This window comes from Nematolebias whitei, chromosome 1 (genome assembly GCF_014905685.2).
Source record: "Nematolebias whitei isolate Nwh7 chromosome 1, NemWhi1, whole genome shotgun sequence".
NCBI lineage: Eukaryota > Metazoa > Chordata > Actinopteri > Cyprinodontiformes > Rivulidae > Nematolebias > Nematolebias whitei.
The window spans coordinates 69,853,549-69,869,326 of NC_056498.1; the positions used below are offsets into that span (position 1 = coordinate 69,853,549).

The 15,778-nt window shown below is 39.2% G+C and overlaps 1 protein-coding gene across 1 annotated transcript in view; it reads right to left on the reverse strand.

The window, feature by feature from the left end:
* The window catches only part of slc30a6 (solute carrier family 30 member 6), a 129,405-nt gene that overhangs the window by 5,691 nt on the left and 107,936 nt on the right, over positions 1-15,778 (reverse strand). Inside the window, exons 11-14 of the mRNA XM_037687155.1 lie at positions 4,080-4,199; positions 3,706-3,808; positions 3,582-3,629; positions 3,277-3,345 (exon numbers count right to left, since the gene is read on the reverse strand). Of these exons, the coding sequence (XP_037543083.1) occupies positions 3,277-3,345; positions 3,582-3,629; positions 3,706-3,808; positions 4,080-4,199 (340 nt within the window). The remainder of the gene's footprint in view (positions 1-3,276; positions 3,346-3,581; positions 3,630-3,705; positions 3,809-4,079; positions 4,200-15,778) is intronic.

Consider the following 15,778-nt stretch of genomic DNA (forward strand, 5'->3'; position numbering starts at 1 on the left):
AGAGAGAGAGAGAGAGAGAGTGAGAAATTGGATAGAATATAGATACATACATAGATATAGCAATAGAGCGAGTCAGCGAAAAACGTACCGCGAAGTAGCAAGACTGTTGTATTAGTGTTTAGCGTATACAGTATCTTAGATCCTTGTATAGTGTTTATTTATTTTTACTTTATATTTTTGCTACTTTTGGGTGTAACTTTACACAATTTTTTTTATTCAATTCATTCAACCTTTATTTAGACAGGTAAATCCCATTGAGCCTCGAGGACTCATTTACAAGAGAGACCTGATTTCAACAAAGAATGATGACGACAATGGACAACAGCGACAACAATAAACAGTTATAAAAAGGCATACAGATAATTTTTTTTTTACAAATAAGACGTCAAAAATAGTAACAAAAAACAGCTAGATTATAAGGCAAATGTAGAAAACTCAAAACAGGAACATGACTGCATTGGTCCCTGCCAGGAGTCCAACAGATTCTTAAAGCCACTTAGAGAGGTCAAGGTCGAGAGCTTCAAATGTTTTTGTAAGATATTCCAGGAAACAGGAGCGGAGTAGGATAAGGCCCTTTTGCCAAGTTCAGTCCAGACTGAGGGAACACTGCAGGTAATAATGTCCTGAGAGCACACGCTGTAGCTGCACTCACGCAGAGACATGTAGGAGGAGATGTATGAAGGCAGCAGACCAAGAAGTGATTTAAAGATGAAAATGTACCAGTGAGAGAGTCTGCGTGAAGTTAATGATGTCCAGTTAACCAGTGAATACAGAGTGCAGTGGTGGGTACGATAATCACAGCCAGTTATGAATCTTAGTGCACCATGATAGACAGCATCCAACATCTGCAGGGTTCTTGTAGGAACGTTCATGTAAATAACGTCACCGTAATCAATGGAGGGAAGAAAGGTCACAGATACAAGGCGTTTCCTAGCATTTAGGGTTAGACAGGATCTGTCTCTGAAAAAGAAACCCAGTTTAACTTTCAGTTTCTTTACCAAGTTTTCCACGTGGAGCTTAAAAGAGAGATGCGAGTCGACCAAGATACCCAAATATTTATAGGAATCAACAAACTCAATGGGGACATCACTTGAGGATAAAATCAGAGGAAGAACTGCTGGGACCGACGTCCTGTTTGGAAAAAAGCATCCCTTTGGTTTTGTCGGCATTTAGGACAATTTTTGAGGTGGAACCAATCAGACTGGATGATGTTAAATGCACATTGCAAAAGCTGGAAAGCCTTATCAACTGTTTTAGCTCGACAATAAACAACTGTGTCATCAGCATAGAAATGTATGGATGCATTAGGGATGATTTTACCAACATTACCTATGTAGATTGTAAAGAGGGTGGGTCCTAAGACTGAGCCTTGAGATACACCATTGTTGACTGTTAAATAACTGGTGGAAGTACCGTTATGTTGAACACATTGCCTCCGGTCTGAGAGATAGTTAAACCAATCAATGGTGTGATCTGAGAAACCAATTTCTAAGAGCTTATGACACAAGATGTTATGATCCACAGCGTCAAAAGTTTTAGACAGGTCTAAGAAAAGTGCAGCACAATAATCCTTTGCATCCAGTGCTTCAACAACGTCATTAAGAATCTTCAGTGAAGCAGTCGTTGTGCTGTGTTGTTCCCTGAAACCAGATTGATGTGGAGGTAAGATGTTAAATGAGTCCAGGAAATTTTTGATTTGAGAGTTTATCAGTTTTTCTAGAATCTTGGCTAAAATGCAGAGTTTAGAGATTGGTCAATAGTTGTTCAGTGAGGTGGGGTCTCCTCCCTTCAGCAAAGGAAGAACAAAGGCTGTTTTCCAAGAGTCTGGAATGGAGTTTTGGCTTATGGAGAGATTGAAGATGTGGGTCACAGGGACTTGATGATATGAGCGGCCAGCCTTAAGAAATAAGGTGGAAGTTCATCTGGTCCTACAGATTTTTTAGGATCAAGACCTTTTAACAGTTTATTGACCTCACTAACTGAGAATGGAGAAAAAGAGAATTTGGTTCCACCTCATGTCCCACATGTGATGTGAATGACAAAGAATCTTGAATCTGGTTCAAAATCTACAAGACATTTGAGAGTGGCCAAAACTATGAGTTGTAATGAAAACACCTTTGAACTGTGAAAGGCACAAAACTCTGATAGGAGCATGTGTAAATTGCTAATGAGAGTTTGGGTATTGACACCCTTTAAACCAGGGGAATCCATTTATCCAAGTCGTCTGACATTTAACAAGAATGTATCGTGTTCACTGTAGGTTTATTAAAAAAATCTTACTCTCTCTCCTTCCATCCATTTTCTTTAACTGCTTTTCCTTTCCAGATCACAGGAAGCTGATGCTTTTTCCAGCAGTCACTGTGTGAGAGGCGGGGGACACCCTGGACAAGTGGCGAGTCCATCACAGGGGCACGGAGCGACAAACAACCATTCACACTCTCAATCACACCTAGGGACAAATTAGAGTTACTAACATGCATGTTTTAGGTTAGTGGGAGGAAACAGGAGTACCTGGAGGAAACCCATGAATGCATGGGGAGAACATGTAAACACAAGCTAGAAAGGCCCTATGACCTTCTCTCCGTGTTTAATTAATTTGATTACTTTTAGTTTTGATCTTAATAAAATGCCTTTGTTTTCACACAATAATAAACAAAATTAAAAAGAAAACCTAAGGCAAGACACCACCATCAAAACTGTTGAGATAAAAAAAGTTTAAGACCAAAATACAGACCAACAGTGTGAAAATGATACTGTCTGCCATCAATGAGCTGCCTATACATCGTTACAAAAGGCGTTTCTATTCTTCAATTCAATTCAGTTCAATTAAATTCAATCAATCAGCTGCCTATACATCGTTACAAAAGGCGTTTCTATTCTCAAATCAATTCAGTTCATTCAATCAATCAATCAGCTGCCTATACATTGTTACAAAAGGTGCTTCTATTTTTCACACCTTGAAAAACGAACGCACTGGAACTTTGCATCTTGTGTACTGGTTTTCAATGTTGCCATAGTTACCTCTTACAGACTAAGATTGTTGTAAATAACTTCAATGTTTTATAACTAATAGATCCATAAAAACAAAACATATTTTAATGTAGTAAAGACTGTGTTGTGATAGTGCATTCCTTCAGCTACAAGTGGGCAGGTTCTGAATTGATGTGCCATCTGGTCAGGATCTGGATCAGAGTCTAGACTTTGAGAGTTGATGGTTCCAATGTTGAGCACAAACTCTAAAAGACAATGCTATGGAAGATCTGTTTATAAACGTACCAAAGATCCAAAACCAACAGTCCAGAAGTGCTCGTTTCGAACCTCCAGAACTCCGTCCAGAGTCGACACCTGATGGAAAGAACAGTCAGCATGAATAAAGACGGATAAAAACACGGTTCTGTTTTGGTAATGAAACACAATTTTACAATAACCTAATAAAAAAACATACAAAGGTGGCTGTACATTTCAAAATCTATTTAATAAGGAAAACAATATAAGAACCCTCAAAAGGTAAATTAGACTATATTAAATCAACAGTGTCCTAAAGGAACTTGACTTCTGGATGAGTCTTTGTTTCTCCTCACCTCTCTGAGAAGTTTGTCAAGTTGACCGATGACATGGGATGGCGTGGTCTGCACACAAGAAAAATAACGATAAGCACACAAGTACCAGATGTGGGTCAACGAGGAACGGGGGTGTTCATCTCACCTGCAGCAGGACTTTCCCACTGTACACGCTCATTGGATACATCGTGCCAAAGGTCATGAGGGCGATGGCGATGGCTGATGCTGTGTCCACGGCGTTGTAGTTACTAAACGCAAACACAGGTTCATGATTCAGTTTTAGCTGAAATCTTCAAGGCCTTTAATATTCTTTTAAAAAATTGAAGCACAATATATAAATAAAGTATTAGAGCCCTTAAATCATTGAATGACAACCCTTTTATCTCTTTGTTTCTGGATTTTCTCAGGAAACATTTCCACATCAGTGCAAATGAAGATAAGCCCCAACCTAAAAATACAGCAACTCTACAGTGTGTCAGTTTTAAGGAGGATTTCTAGGACAGAGAAAATAATCCTTACTTGATCTCTATTAGCATGTAGGTGATGCTAAGGGACAGAGCTCCTGCCAGGTTAATCAGGACGAAAGGGTTCATACGAGGCAGCAGAACACTGCTGAGACCTGGAACGATGCCGCACAAACTGTAGAAACACACAGAGCAACAGGATACAATTCAATTCAGTTAATTTCTATAGCACCAAGTCACAACAGAAGTCATCTCAGGGCACTGAACAGAAACATTCACAAACATTAAAACTCAGTTAGTAACATTAATTATCCAAGGCAGACAGAAACAACAACAAAAATGAACTGGATCAAGACAAATCATCAAGTCTCATTTTAATCACTAAATCAACCCCAAATGACCTCCAGCTTTGAAAAAGAAACTTCGAGTCAAATGATGAAAATGTACGTTCAAAGACATAAAACAGAATAAAATGGGGACCGGTGACTTCATTGGTCACCTCCAGTGACAGGTTCAAAAAAACTACGCTGAGATCTGTAAACAGAAAGCCTACAGCTCCGATACAGTAGAAGTAAATAGAACTGTGTGGGGACTGAAGTCCTGCAGCAGTGAGAGATGAACTGGGTAAAAGACGATAAAAATGTCCACTTTCACCGAAACAAGTAAAGGGATAACACTAACCATCTGAAAGAAGTAAATCATTGACAATGCAGATTGGACAATATTTGGTCAATAAATAAGGGACAAAACAAAATAATTACCAAACTCTCTTACCTCAATACAGTAACTGACTAATAACAATTGTAATAAGCAATAAAGTAAATTTCAACATTCAGTCTAATAAATCATTTATAACATGTAGTTTGGCCCAAACAACAATTCATAACACAAAATCCCTGAAAATCCCAAAGATGTCAGATTTAATTTTTCTACAAATACACAAATTAAACATTACATCTCTTCCCATAAGCACTGGAAAACTTAAGACATGCTTTTCTTTTACAAACATTTTTCAAACAAAAAATTGAATGAAGGTACAACTGTGAGTTGCAGCTTTGATTTCATTTCAGACTGTTTGAATTATGTGCATTCTGCAACCTGCATCACATTAAATGCTCAAACCCACACAGAGAGAACACAATTATAAACTTGTGTGCATTTCCGTTTATTGTAATTGGGACCAGTGCCTTCTTTATAACTCCATCTATCTCAGGATGCTGTTCATTATTTTTGTCCATCCACAGAATCGCCCCCAGTGCAGCACCAGTGGAACTGGTAATGGTTTGGCATTTTGTTGGAAGGCACTTCAGCAGAAAACAAAGCTTTAATTAGATCTGACAACATGATGTGTGACACAAAGATGTAAGAGCATATGTAGCATCACGTGTTAAGAGGATGTTTTGGTGACAGCAGTGTGATATAGATGTCCAAGCTGATTTAATCCCAAAGACGTGACTGCTGTTGGTTTAATTGATTCAGGAAGCACATCTATAACTTGTCTGACATGAAACAAGATCAAGTAGATTTAACACATTTTTTAAAAACCCAACAAAAAACATTTTGAAATTTAATACAGTTATGAGCTCAAACATACAACGGTCCTAAAAGGGTGTTTAAAACAAATAAAAAAACAAACTTAACAATTAAGAATAAACACTTTATCTATAATACAATAATATTTATCAATAATTTTTATATAATTTCCTTCTGGGATTAATAAAGTATTTTTGAATTTGAATTGAATTCATTCTTATTTTTAGAAATGTAGTCCTTACAAAACTGAGAGGGGCTAAGTACATACAACTTGAGAATCATCATTCTGTTTAAAGGATGCACTGTCACATGTCCGATTTTCATAAAGTGTTTGCAGAAGTGTCTTTTGGATTGAGGAATACAGCAGGGATGGTAATGTTTATGATAGGGAGAGCATCTTATACAACGTATAAAGGTTTTGGACTCCAGACATCCAGAGTCAGACACACTGGAAACCTCCTCAGAAGGGATCAGCCAACAATGTAGTCACTCTGTCCATGCAACACTGCAAGAAGAAAGGCACATTCACGAAACAAAGTCTGCAGCCAATCTGCAGCTTGTTGGTCCCACTTCACACTGGATGATAGAGTATATTACCTTTGAATTGAATTCAAAATCTTACTTCTAACCTACAAAGCTCTCAACAACCTAGCACAATCATATATTCGAAATCTTATTGTTCCATATTTTCCCAACAGAGCACTTCGCTCTCAGACTGCGGCTTACATGCGATTCCTAGAGTTTCCAAAAGCAGAATGGGAGGAAGCTTTTCAGTTATCAGGCTCCTCTCTTGTGGAACCAACTTCCAGTTTCTATCCATAAGGCTGACACATTGCCCAGTTTTAAGACTGGGCAACAACTGGTCCAGAATGCAGCAGCCCGATTTTTAACCAGTACAGGCAAAATAGAGCACATTACACCAGTTTTGGCCTCACTGCACTGGTTACCGGTTCACTTTCGAATCCAGTTCAAAATACTACTGTATGTCTACAAATCACTGAAAAGTGTCCCCCCCCCCCCCCCCCCATTTCTCTGATTTGCTACAACCATATGTCCCACCACGCTCCCTGAGGTCAGCGGACCAGTTGCTCCTCACAGTTCCAGGAACTCGTCTTAAGCGCAGAGGTGACAGGGCCTTCTCTGTAGCAGGACCAAGACTCTGGAACGAGTTACCTCTGTTTGTCAGACAGGCCCCCTCCCTCTCGGTTTTCAAGTCCCATTTAAAAACACACTACTATTCAATAGCTTTCAACACAAGAGGATCTGTGTTTTGATCTTGTACGCTCCACACTGGTTTGTCGTCATTATCTGCATTGTTTTTTGTCTATATTCTGATTTACCTCATTTTGTATTTTTCTTTGTGTGTTACCTGTTGTTTTGTCTGTACAGCACTTTGGTTGGCCTTGTTGCTGTTTTAAGTGCTTTATAAATAAAGTGGTATGGTATGGTATGGTAAGACTTTTTTTTTTTTATCACTTCTATAGTTAGGGTTGGCTTGTTATGCTGCCTTAAGCTTAGACTACTAGAGGACCAATTGACCTAATTTCCTTTAACGATTTGCTAAAATTGAATAGTTTTCATTTGATACTATTTCTTTCTTAACATGTGATTCTTGACCTGCCATTGTGTATCTGTTCCTCCTTCCTGTTTCTCTCAAACCCAGCCGGTCAAAGCAGATTGCCACTTGTCCTGAGTCTAGTTCTGCTTAAGATTTCTTCCTCATAAGGGAGTTTTTCCTTTCCACTGTCGCCTGCATGCTTGCTCAAGATGAAGAGTTCTGCGATGGAGTTAAATTCAGAGCAGTCTGCTCCTCGGATAAATAATGTTAAATTATTATTTTTATATATGAAGATTTTTATTCAGTGCCCTGAGATGACTTTTGTTGTGACTTGGCGCTATATAAATAAACTGAATTGAATTGTATATGTAAATGAGTACTGTGCTAGCATGGCATCATTATTCAGAATGAAGCTGCTTCCTGACATGGTCTGTAAAGTTAAGTCAGGGTGGGGTCTAAGGCATGGGGTCATTATGGGTACAGATGGTAGCACTAAAGGTGCAGGAGAGAATCCAAGTAATGGAAAGTAAAGGAAGTTAAAAACGATTTGGTGTGTATTAAAAGCTTAGTAGCATAATTTATGCATCACACTGAAAGAGTTTTACAATTTAGCTCCATTTCAGCAACAGTAATAAATTGTCATCTCTTTGCACAGTTGTCATTCTGTGTCAAGGGGACCTTAATGCAGAGCAACAAGCTGAAAAACATTCTGATGAATGCTCAAAAATCCAGGTAGATAAATCCAACAAGGTTGAGTCAGGTCCTTTGGACAGAGGTTTTGTAAACAAGTGAAAGAAAAACAGACCCTTTTGGTATAAATGAGAAGTTTGGAGGGACAAGTCTGTGCTTATGTATATGAATCTGCTCTCATCAGTGAAGCATAAGGCTCTTTCACAAAATGCGTCAGTCCAGGACTAACGTATTCTGGCCACCTTGGTGTCTTCTGGGCTGAGCCAGCGAGGGGGGGTCAAAGACAGCTCACATCTGGTGTGCCACTGAGCAAGGTAGTAGCAGACCCAGAGTAGCTGACATGAAAAAGCACGCTGCGGTGCCACATCTCAATAACGTGATGAACTGAGGACAACAGCGTGCGACTGCCTGCTAAAAAAACGACAGATTTATTACAGAGGGAATATCGATGATGCACAGCAACATTTTAGATAGTTTAAAAAATAGTTAACAACAAATATTATCACTAAAGTGAGTTATTGTAAATAACACAAAACGGATGTCCATCACACATTTATTACGATGCGTTCCACAACAACACAGCTGAGTTCTGCTGAACGTCCCCTTGAGAATACGCACTGCCTGCGTCATTTCTAAAATCTCACTTCGGTGCCGGAAGTAAGCGGCTCCATCTGTGACTTATGAACGGTCACAGAGAGCTTAAAGAACTGGTCTTTGCAGCCATTTCACTGAAGTGTTTTATGAAAGACCCACATGGTAAAGTTGTCGTGGTTTGGGCCTGTTCATTTAAAATGATAAACTCCTAAATAAAGTGTCAGGAAGCATTCATGGTAGAACAAAATAACTTCATCTTAAACTCCTTAAAGCTCATGACAGTCAAGCATGGTGGAAGAAGGCTAATGTTCTGGGTTTGTTTTGCAGCCATAGGACCCGAGATGTTTGCAGTTTTTTTGGAGTCAGCCATGAACAAATTTGAAGACCAAAGAATTATAGATTCAAATGTGAAGGTATCTGTCCAACAGATGAAGCTTGGACCAAACTGGGTTATGATGCAACAGAACTATGACAGAACAACAGATTAAAAAAAAAAGGTTATTAGTCAAGGTGGTTCAGTCGAAGTCCAAATTTTAATCTGATTGAAATGCTGTGTGAAATGCCTCAACAGAGCTGAGGAGAAACAAACGTCTGCAAACCTCAATTAACTGAAGATGTGCAAAAGGTACAAAGTACTTTATTTGCCATTTGTGCATAAAACCAACAATGCAGGCACACTGGCATTCTTGACGTGTTGGGACATCAACTAGAAAAGCAACGATCAAAGAAATGCTGATATTTCAAGTTTTTATCTTTTACTAATCAACAACTGATAAAAGTGGTAAAATGTCAAGTATTGCAACTTTTTAAAATCAACGTGCACAAATATGAATGAGAAACAACTAAGCCTAATGCAATGTTGTATATTGCCTTTGCACTCAAAGCTGTGAGATGCCATTTGAATAACTTTGGATACATTTTAGTAGAAATTTAACCCAAACTCTCATCACTAAGGTTGCCACAAAAAAAAAAAAAAAGGAAAATTAGATGCTGCATTGACCTCCGGGGCGGTCAATGCAATGTGGGCGGCTGTGGCTGAGTGGTTAGAACAGTTGTCCTACAATGCAAGAGTTGGGGGTTCGAATCCACCAGCAGTCACATGCTGAAGTGTCCCTGGGCAAGACACTGAACCCCTCATTGCCTCAGATGTGCCCCATCAGTGTATGAACATGATAAAGCACGGCTTAGTCTCTTTAGAATGATTTGTTCATTTAGCTTTGTATAGATGTAGAGTGCTGTATGACTGGGTAAATGAGGACACAGATTGTAGTATAAAGCACTTTGAGTGTCTTGATAAAATGGAAAGGCGCTATAAGTACAGTCCAATTACCTCTGAATTTGTGGCACAACTGCAGAAGCTCTGACTAAAATGACCATATAAATTAAATAAAAAACAATTGTTTTGTTGCTGAAGTGAAAAAGACCCAAAAAGGTTGATGTGATTTTATAAAACCAAAACGGAGACAACGCAGGATGATTTCTTGTTGGCACACCCAGTCCAGCGTTCCAGGAGAAGATTGACGGGTCAATGAAAGCATCTGTGGGCGAATCAGAGTCACACCAAACGTCCGATTGAATTTGTTATGTGTCAAAAGCCAACACCACGGGGCGTCCTCAGTTAAAGGCGTTGTCACAAACACAGCGCTGTGAGGCGTTTGTCATGAGATAATGTTTAAAAACAAAACGAGTGTGAGGATGCTAACACATAATTACTGTCAAACATCCAGAGAGCTGCGTGCTCACAGCAGGCCGCATGGTCCAACACAAACACAAGAGGAAAAACCAGAAGGGTGTCAATGCATCTACTTCGAGAAATTTTAACCAGCATCAACCTTTTTGTCTGAGGCTCTAAAGTAATTTGGGACAACCTTTGGTAAAAATCTAAGCTGACAAAATGCAGGTGCTTTGATGGATGAACTGCACAACGATTCTAAAGTACGCCCGATCCAAAGAAACTAGCAGTATGCCGACGTGCCCCACTGCTGAGGGACTCAAACAGAGAATATTTTTCTAGTTTTTGAAATACGTATTTTAAAACTTTATGGACTGGAATTTGAAGATGGAATGCAAGTAAACAACGTTTTTGGTGAAATACATCCAACTGCGCAGGAGTTACATTGTATAGGGTTCTTTCTTCTTTTGCTTTTCTCAGGCTGCACAGAGTGACACATCCTGTCGAGAGGAGGGAGCAACTTTATCCTCCACCAGGCACAGCGGTGAAGACAGCCATCAGCCACCCCCCGGCCATTAATTAATATTAGCCCAGATTAATCTCTGGACACCCCAAGGGCCATACCAATCATTTGATGAAAGTATACTTTTAAGGCTCCCCTTATAGATGGCTTATAAATAATTTATAGATACATTAATAATACTCTATAAACACATTATAAATCATTAATAACTGCTTATTACACATTAATTAAGAGTGACAGAGGAAAAAAAATGAACAGTTTCTTGCCAAATAGTGAGCCAAATCTGTTCACCTATATATTTCCCCTAGACTTATTATATTAAACATTTCAGACTAAGTTACTACCTTGTAAGCACAATAAGCATTTGTAAATCTTTTTTTAGGATATAATATCACTGCACTATAAGTATCTACAAATAATTTCTCATAAAAACATAGGTTTACAAATGCTAATACTCTACCAAGTGGAAATTAAACCTCAAACATGTGAACAAACTGTGAAAACTAAGTTCTTTGGGAAAAAATCCTGAACAATTCAATTAAATTTATTTATATAGCGCCAAGTCACATCAGAAGTCGACTCAGGGCACGGAACAGAAACATTCACATACATTAAACAAAAAAAGCCAATTAGTAAAAGTATCTATCTAAGGAAGCCAGCAGACACGTTGAACCTTCACTTGATCTCAGTCTCCATTCCTGAGCAAGCACAAAGGGGACAGTGGAAAGGAAAAACTCCTTTTTAACAGGAAGAAACCTCCAGCAGAACCAGGCTCAGGATGAGCGTCCCTCTGCTTTGACCGGCTGGTGTTTGAGAGGAACAGGAAGGAAAAACAGACAAACACAGAATGACAGGTCCAGGTGTAGTTTCTATAAGAGGAAAGAAAAAAAAAAAAAAAACCCAGTAAAGGATAGAAATAATTACAAATACAAACAGGAAGAGTAGAGCAAGTAAAGACGGCAGCAGAGTGATGTGGTCAGTTTGTCCTCCAGCAGTATGCTTACTGTATTTATTAAAATATAATTATAGTTAAATCTAGGAACGAGCTGATTTTGAAGCAGCTTCTCAGGATCTAAATAATGGAAGAAGTGCTGGTAATGGTGAGGATGTTCCTGGGTCACGTGAGGACATGTTGTGATTCACATCAGGATGCTCTGTGTTCAGATGAAACCCACCGAGTCGAGCAGAAACAGAGCTCTAAAACTGAGCAGTAAGTTACAACATCATAGCTCATGGATGGCTCCTGTTTCTCTTTCTACACAATCACTTTAGTCAAGAAAAGGTTTCAGCTTCTGCAACATATTTCTAGTTACACAATTTTATTATCTAAAAATTGATTTTTTTTTCCCCATTATAAACCAAGCAAACTGGTTAAACATTTAGAAAATCAGACATGGACGCCAATACGATTCAACAGCACACAATTTACAAAGAACCGACCTGATGCAGTTTGACACAGTTTTTCACTTACACTGTGTCCTGATGCTGCTCAATAATCCAGGTAAAATAATCTAACAAGGTTAAGTCAGGTCATCTGGACAGACTCTTCTCAACAAAGCATCTGTCCAGATGACCTGACTTAACCTTGTTACACTTTATACTGTATTTTATTCCACTATGTAAAAACAATCTGTCTCCCTAATCACTGCACTTGTTAGAAAACCTAAAAGTAATATTTACAAAAAAAGTCAAGAACAGATTTTTAGTATTTTGGAATGCAAGAAAAAAAAAAAACATGAAAAAAGAAAATCAAGGATGAACCTGCCAACCTGAGCATATGTGTGTGTGTGTGTGTGTGTGTGTGTGTGTGTGTGTGTGTGTGTGTGTGTGTGACCTGAGGATTAAAACAACAAACATCGTTCAGTTGTCTGGCTCCACACTGAGGTCGGAGCATGAATGAAACTGCTGCTGAAACACGGACAACGATTTTTTCATTCATTCAACCTTTATTTAGACAGGTTAACGCCACTGAGCCTTGGGGACTCATTTACAAGAGAGACCTGAATTTTTAACAGAGAGATGACAACAACAACAATAGACAATCATAAAAGATGCATACAATTTTGTTTAACCATTTAAAATAAAATGGCAACCAAAAGGACAATGAGTTGAACTGAGTTGAAGCACCTTTATCAGCAGTTGTCTTTTTTTCAGGTTGGATGCAACAAACACCTGAATGAGAAGATTTTGACATTTTCTTTACAAAAGGATGGGGACTACTGGTGGATCTAATGTCATGTCTCTCCAGAGATGCTTGATGGCTTTAAGTCAGGGTGTCACTGCAGGACATTCACAGAGTTGTCTCTAAGCCACTCCTGAGTTGTCTTCTCTTTGTGCTTTGGGACATTGTCATGTTGGAAGGTGAACCTTCTGCCTAGTCTGAGCTCTGAGAAACAGGTTTTATTAAGGATTTAACAGACTGGTCTCCAATTACTCACTGTTAAAAAGTACACCATGATGCAATGGTGTTGAACAAATGTGTTTAACTGAACAGTTCAGTCTTGGTTTCTTTGGACCAGAGAAATCTGTTCCTCACAGTTTAAGACTCAAACTGGATTTCAAGGGTTTCACTCTGAGGAGAGGATTACCAGTGTGGCCAGGCAGCCAGCTTCTGGATAAGTCCTGGTTGTACCAAACTTCTTCCATTTGAGGACACTCGAGGCCACTGAGATTGTGGGAACCTTCAGTGCAGCAGCTATGAGCTCTGCAGGACTTGCTGCTGCTAAAAAAACACACATCCACAGCACGATGCTGCCACCACCATGATTCACTGTTGGGATGGTGTTGGCAGTTCCTTTCCAAACCATGCCCAATCAGTTTAATTTACCACAGGTACTCAGAAATGAAAAAATAAAAATAAAATAAAATAGGAGGAACTGGACTAAATTTAATTTTTTGTTGCAAAAAGTCTGATTGTTTAAATGAGACAATTCAGTTTTTTCATTTTAATAAATTTACAAAAAATTGCAAAACTTGGTTTTGAATTTATCAAAAGAGAGTGTAGATTTTTTCAAGTGGGTCTATTTGCAGAATTATATTTTCTGTTTTTTTCTTGCTGTTGCATCAAAACTGATTTTTACAGTCACTGTCTCTATGTAACTGGGGGAGTGGTGGCGCAGAGGTTAGAGAAGGTGAGCCTGTGATCGGAAGATCGCCGGTTCAAGCCCCGGTTCCGACAACATCAAAAATGTGGGTGGGGTAGGTGAAGCACACACACCTGCCCTCACCCTCATTCGCCCCACTCTGGGCCCATGAGCAAGGCCCTTAACCCCCATCTGCTCCCCAAACAGGTCTCTCTTGAAAATGAGTCCTCGTGGCTCAATGAGACTACCTGGATAAATAATGGGTAAATTAAAAAGAAGAAGAAGAAAAAAAAAAGTGTCCCTGTTGGACTGGACACCTGTCCAGGTGTCCCCTGCCTCTCACACACTGACGGCTGGATGTAGGCACCAGTGACCCAAAAAGGAAGAAGCAGGTAAAGATGATGATGATTATTATGACAATGATGGATAAAAATCCATCGAAAATGATGGATGGGTGGATGAACAAACAAATTATCATTCTAATTTCGTCTGAATTGTATCAAAATGTTCTCTCAAGTGAAAGTGTTTTAAAAGGGAGATTTTTTGACAAAGGCAAATCTAACAAGTTTTTTCTGTTTTCACATAAAACGCTCGTTTCCTCTTTAAATCTCTGTCCTTCCCAGTGGCAACTTTCACAAGCATGTGCACATGTACACACACACAGAGATTTCAGGCTTCTGGCTGGTGAGGGCAACAGAGCAGCAGGCTTTATGTAACCCAGTTGGCCCCAGATTCAGTTTGGGTCAAATGAGGATAGTGCGCTCTGTGCAGTTACACACCGATATAGAGAAAAGCCTTTCCATATGCACATACACACAGACACACACACAAACACACACACACTCAAAATGCTCACTCGGAGGAACACGATGTGTCTTCCACACAGTTAAAGAGTTGAAAGTAGGCTGGGACGTCCTGTTCACTTTTGTACTCTCAGCCAATCACTGCTTAGTTCTGTTGCACAACTCTGCGGGCTGTCGCCTCAAGTAACTTGCACCGACTGAGCTGCTGTGTGTGTGAGCGTGTGTAATAAAAATGACCAACTTTAGATCTGGGAACAAACAGCAGGATGTAAAATTCATCACAGTGATCAAAAATGAGCTGCGTGCTGATTTGGACAATAAGGTTACCGGGGCAGACGAAATTTACATTTAAAGAACAGAACATTTAGCTACAATCAACTTTGAGGCATGTTTTATTAAACTTAATAAATGTCAATGCTGATGTTCCTGAACATTTGGAGTAAACGGTCTCGTTGCACATTTTACACAGTTGTGACAAGAGGTTTCCATTCACTTGTCATGGGCATGAATGTTCATTCATTCAACCTTTATTTATACAGGTTAGTCTCATTGAGCCCGAGGACTCGGTTACAAGAGACCTGTTTTAAACAAAGAACACAGATGAGGTACAGACATTAATAGACAATCATGTAAAAAGACATATAAATCAGGTCTCTCTTGTAAAAGAGTCCCCCAGGCTGAATGGGATTAATCTGTCTAAATAAAGGCTGAATGAATGGATAAAATGAAAAGTGAATGTAAGAAATTCAATAAAAAACAAACAAAAGCAGCTACATTATAAAGTGATGCACAATATTAAAAACAGAAACATGTCTGTGTTGATTTTGGCCATGAGCAGTTGTTTAAAATCACTTAGAGGTCAAGGTCGAGAGCTTCTGCAAGGTGTTCCAAAAAACAGGAGCAGAGGAAGAGAATGCCGTTTTACCTAGTTTAGTCTGCACTGAGGGGACACTGCATGTAATAATGTCCTGAGAGCGCACGCTGTAGCTGCACTCATGCAGTGACATGTAGGAGGAGATGTATGAAGGCAACAGACCAAGAAGTGACTTAAAGATGAAAATGTGCCAGTGAGAGTCTGCGCGAAGTTAATAATGACCAATTAACCAGTGAATGTGCAATGATGGGTACGGTAGTTACAGCCAGTTATGAATCTTAGTTCACCGTGATATACAGCATCCAACATCTGCAGAGTGTTTGTAGGAGCGTTCATGTAAATGTCACCGTAGTCAGTGGAGAGAAGGAAAGTCACCGTTACAACGTGTTTCATAACATTCAGAGTTAAACAGGATCTATTTCTA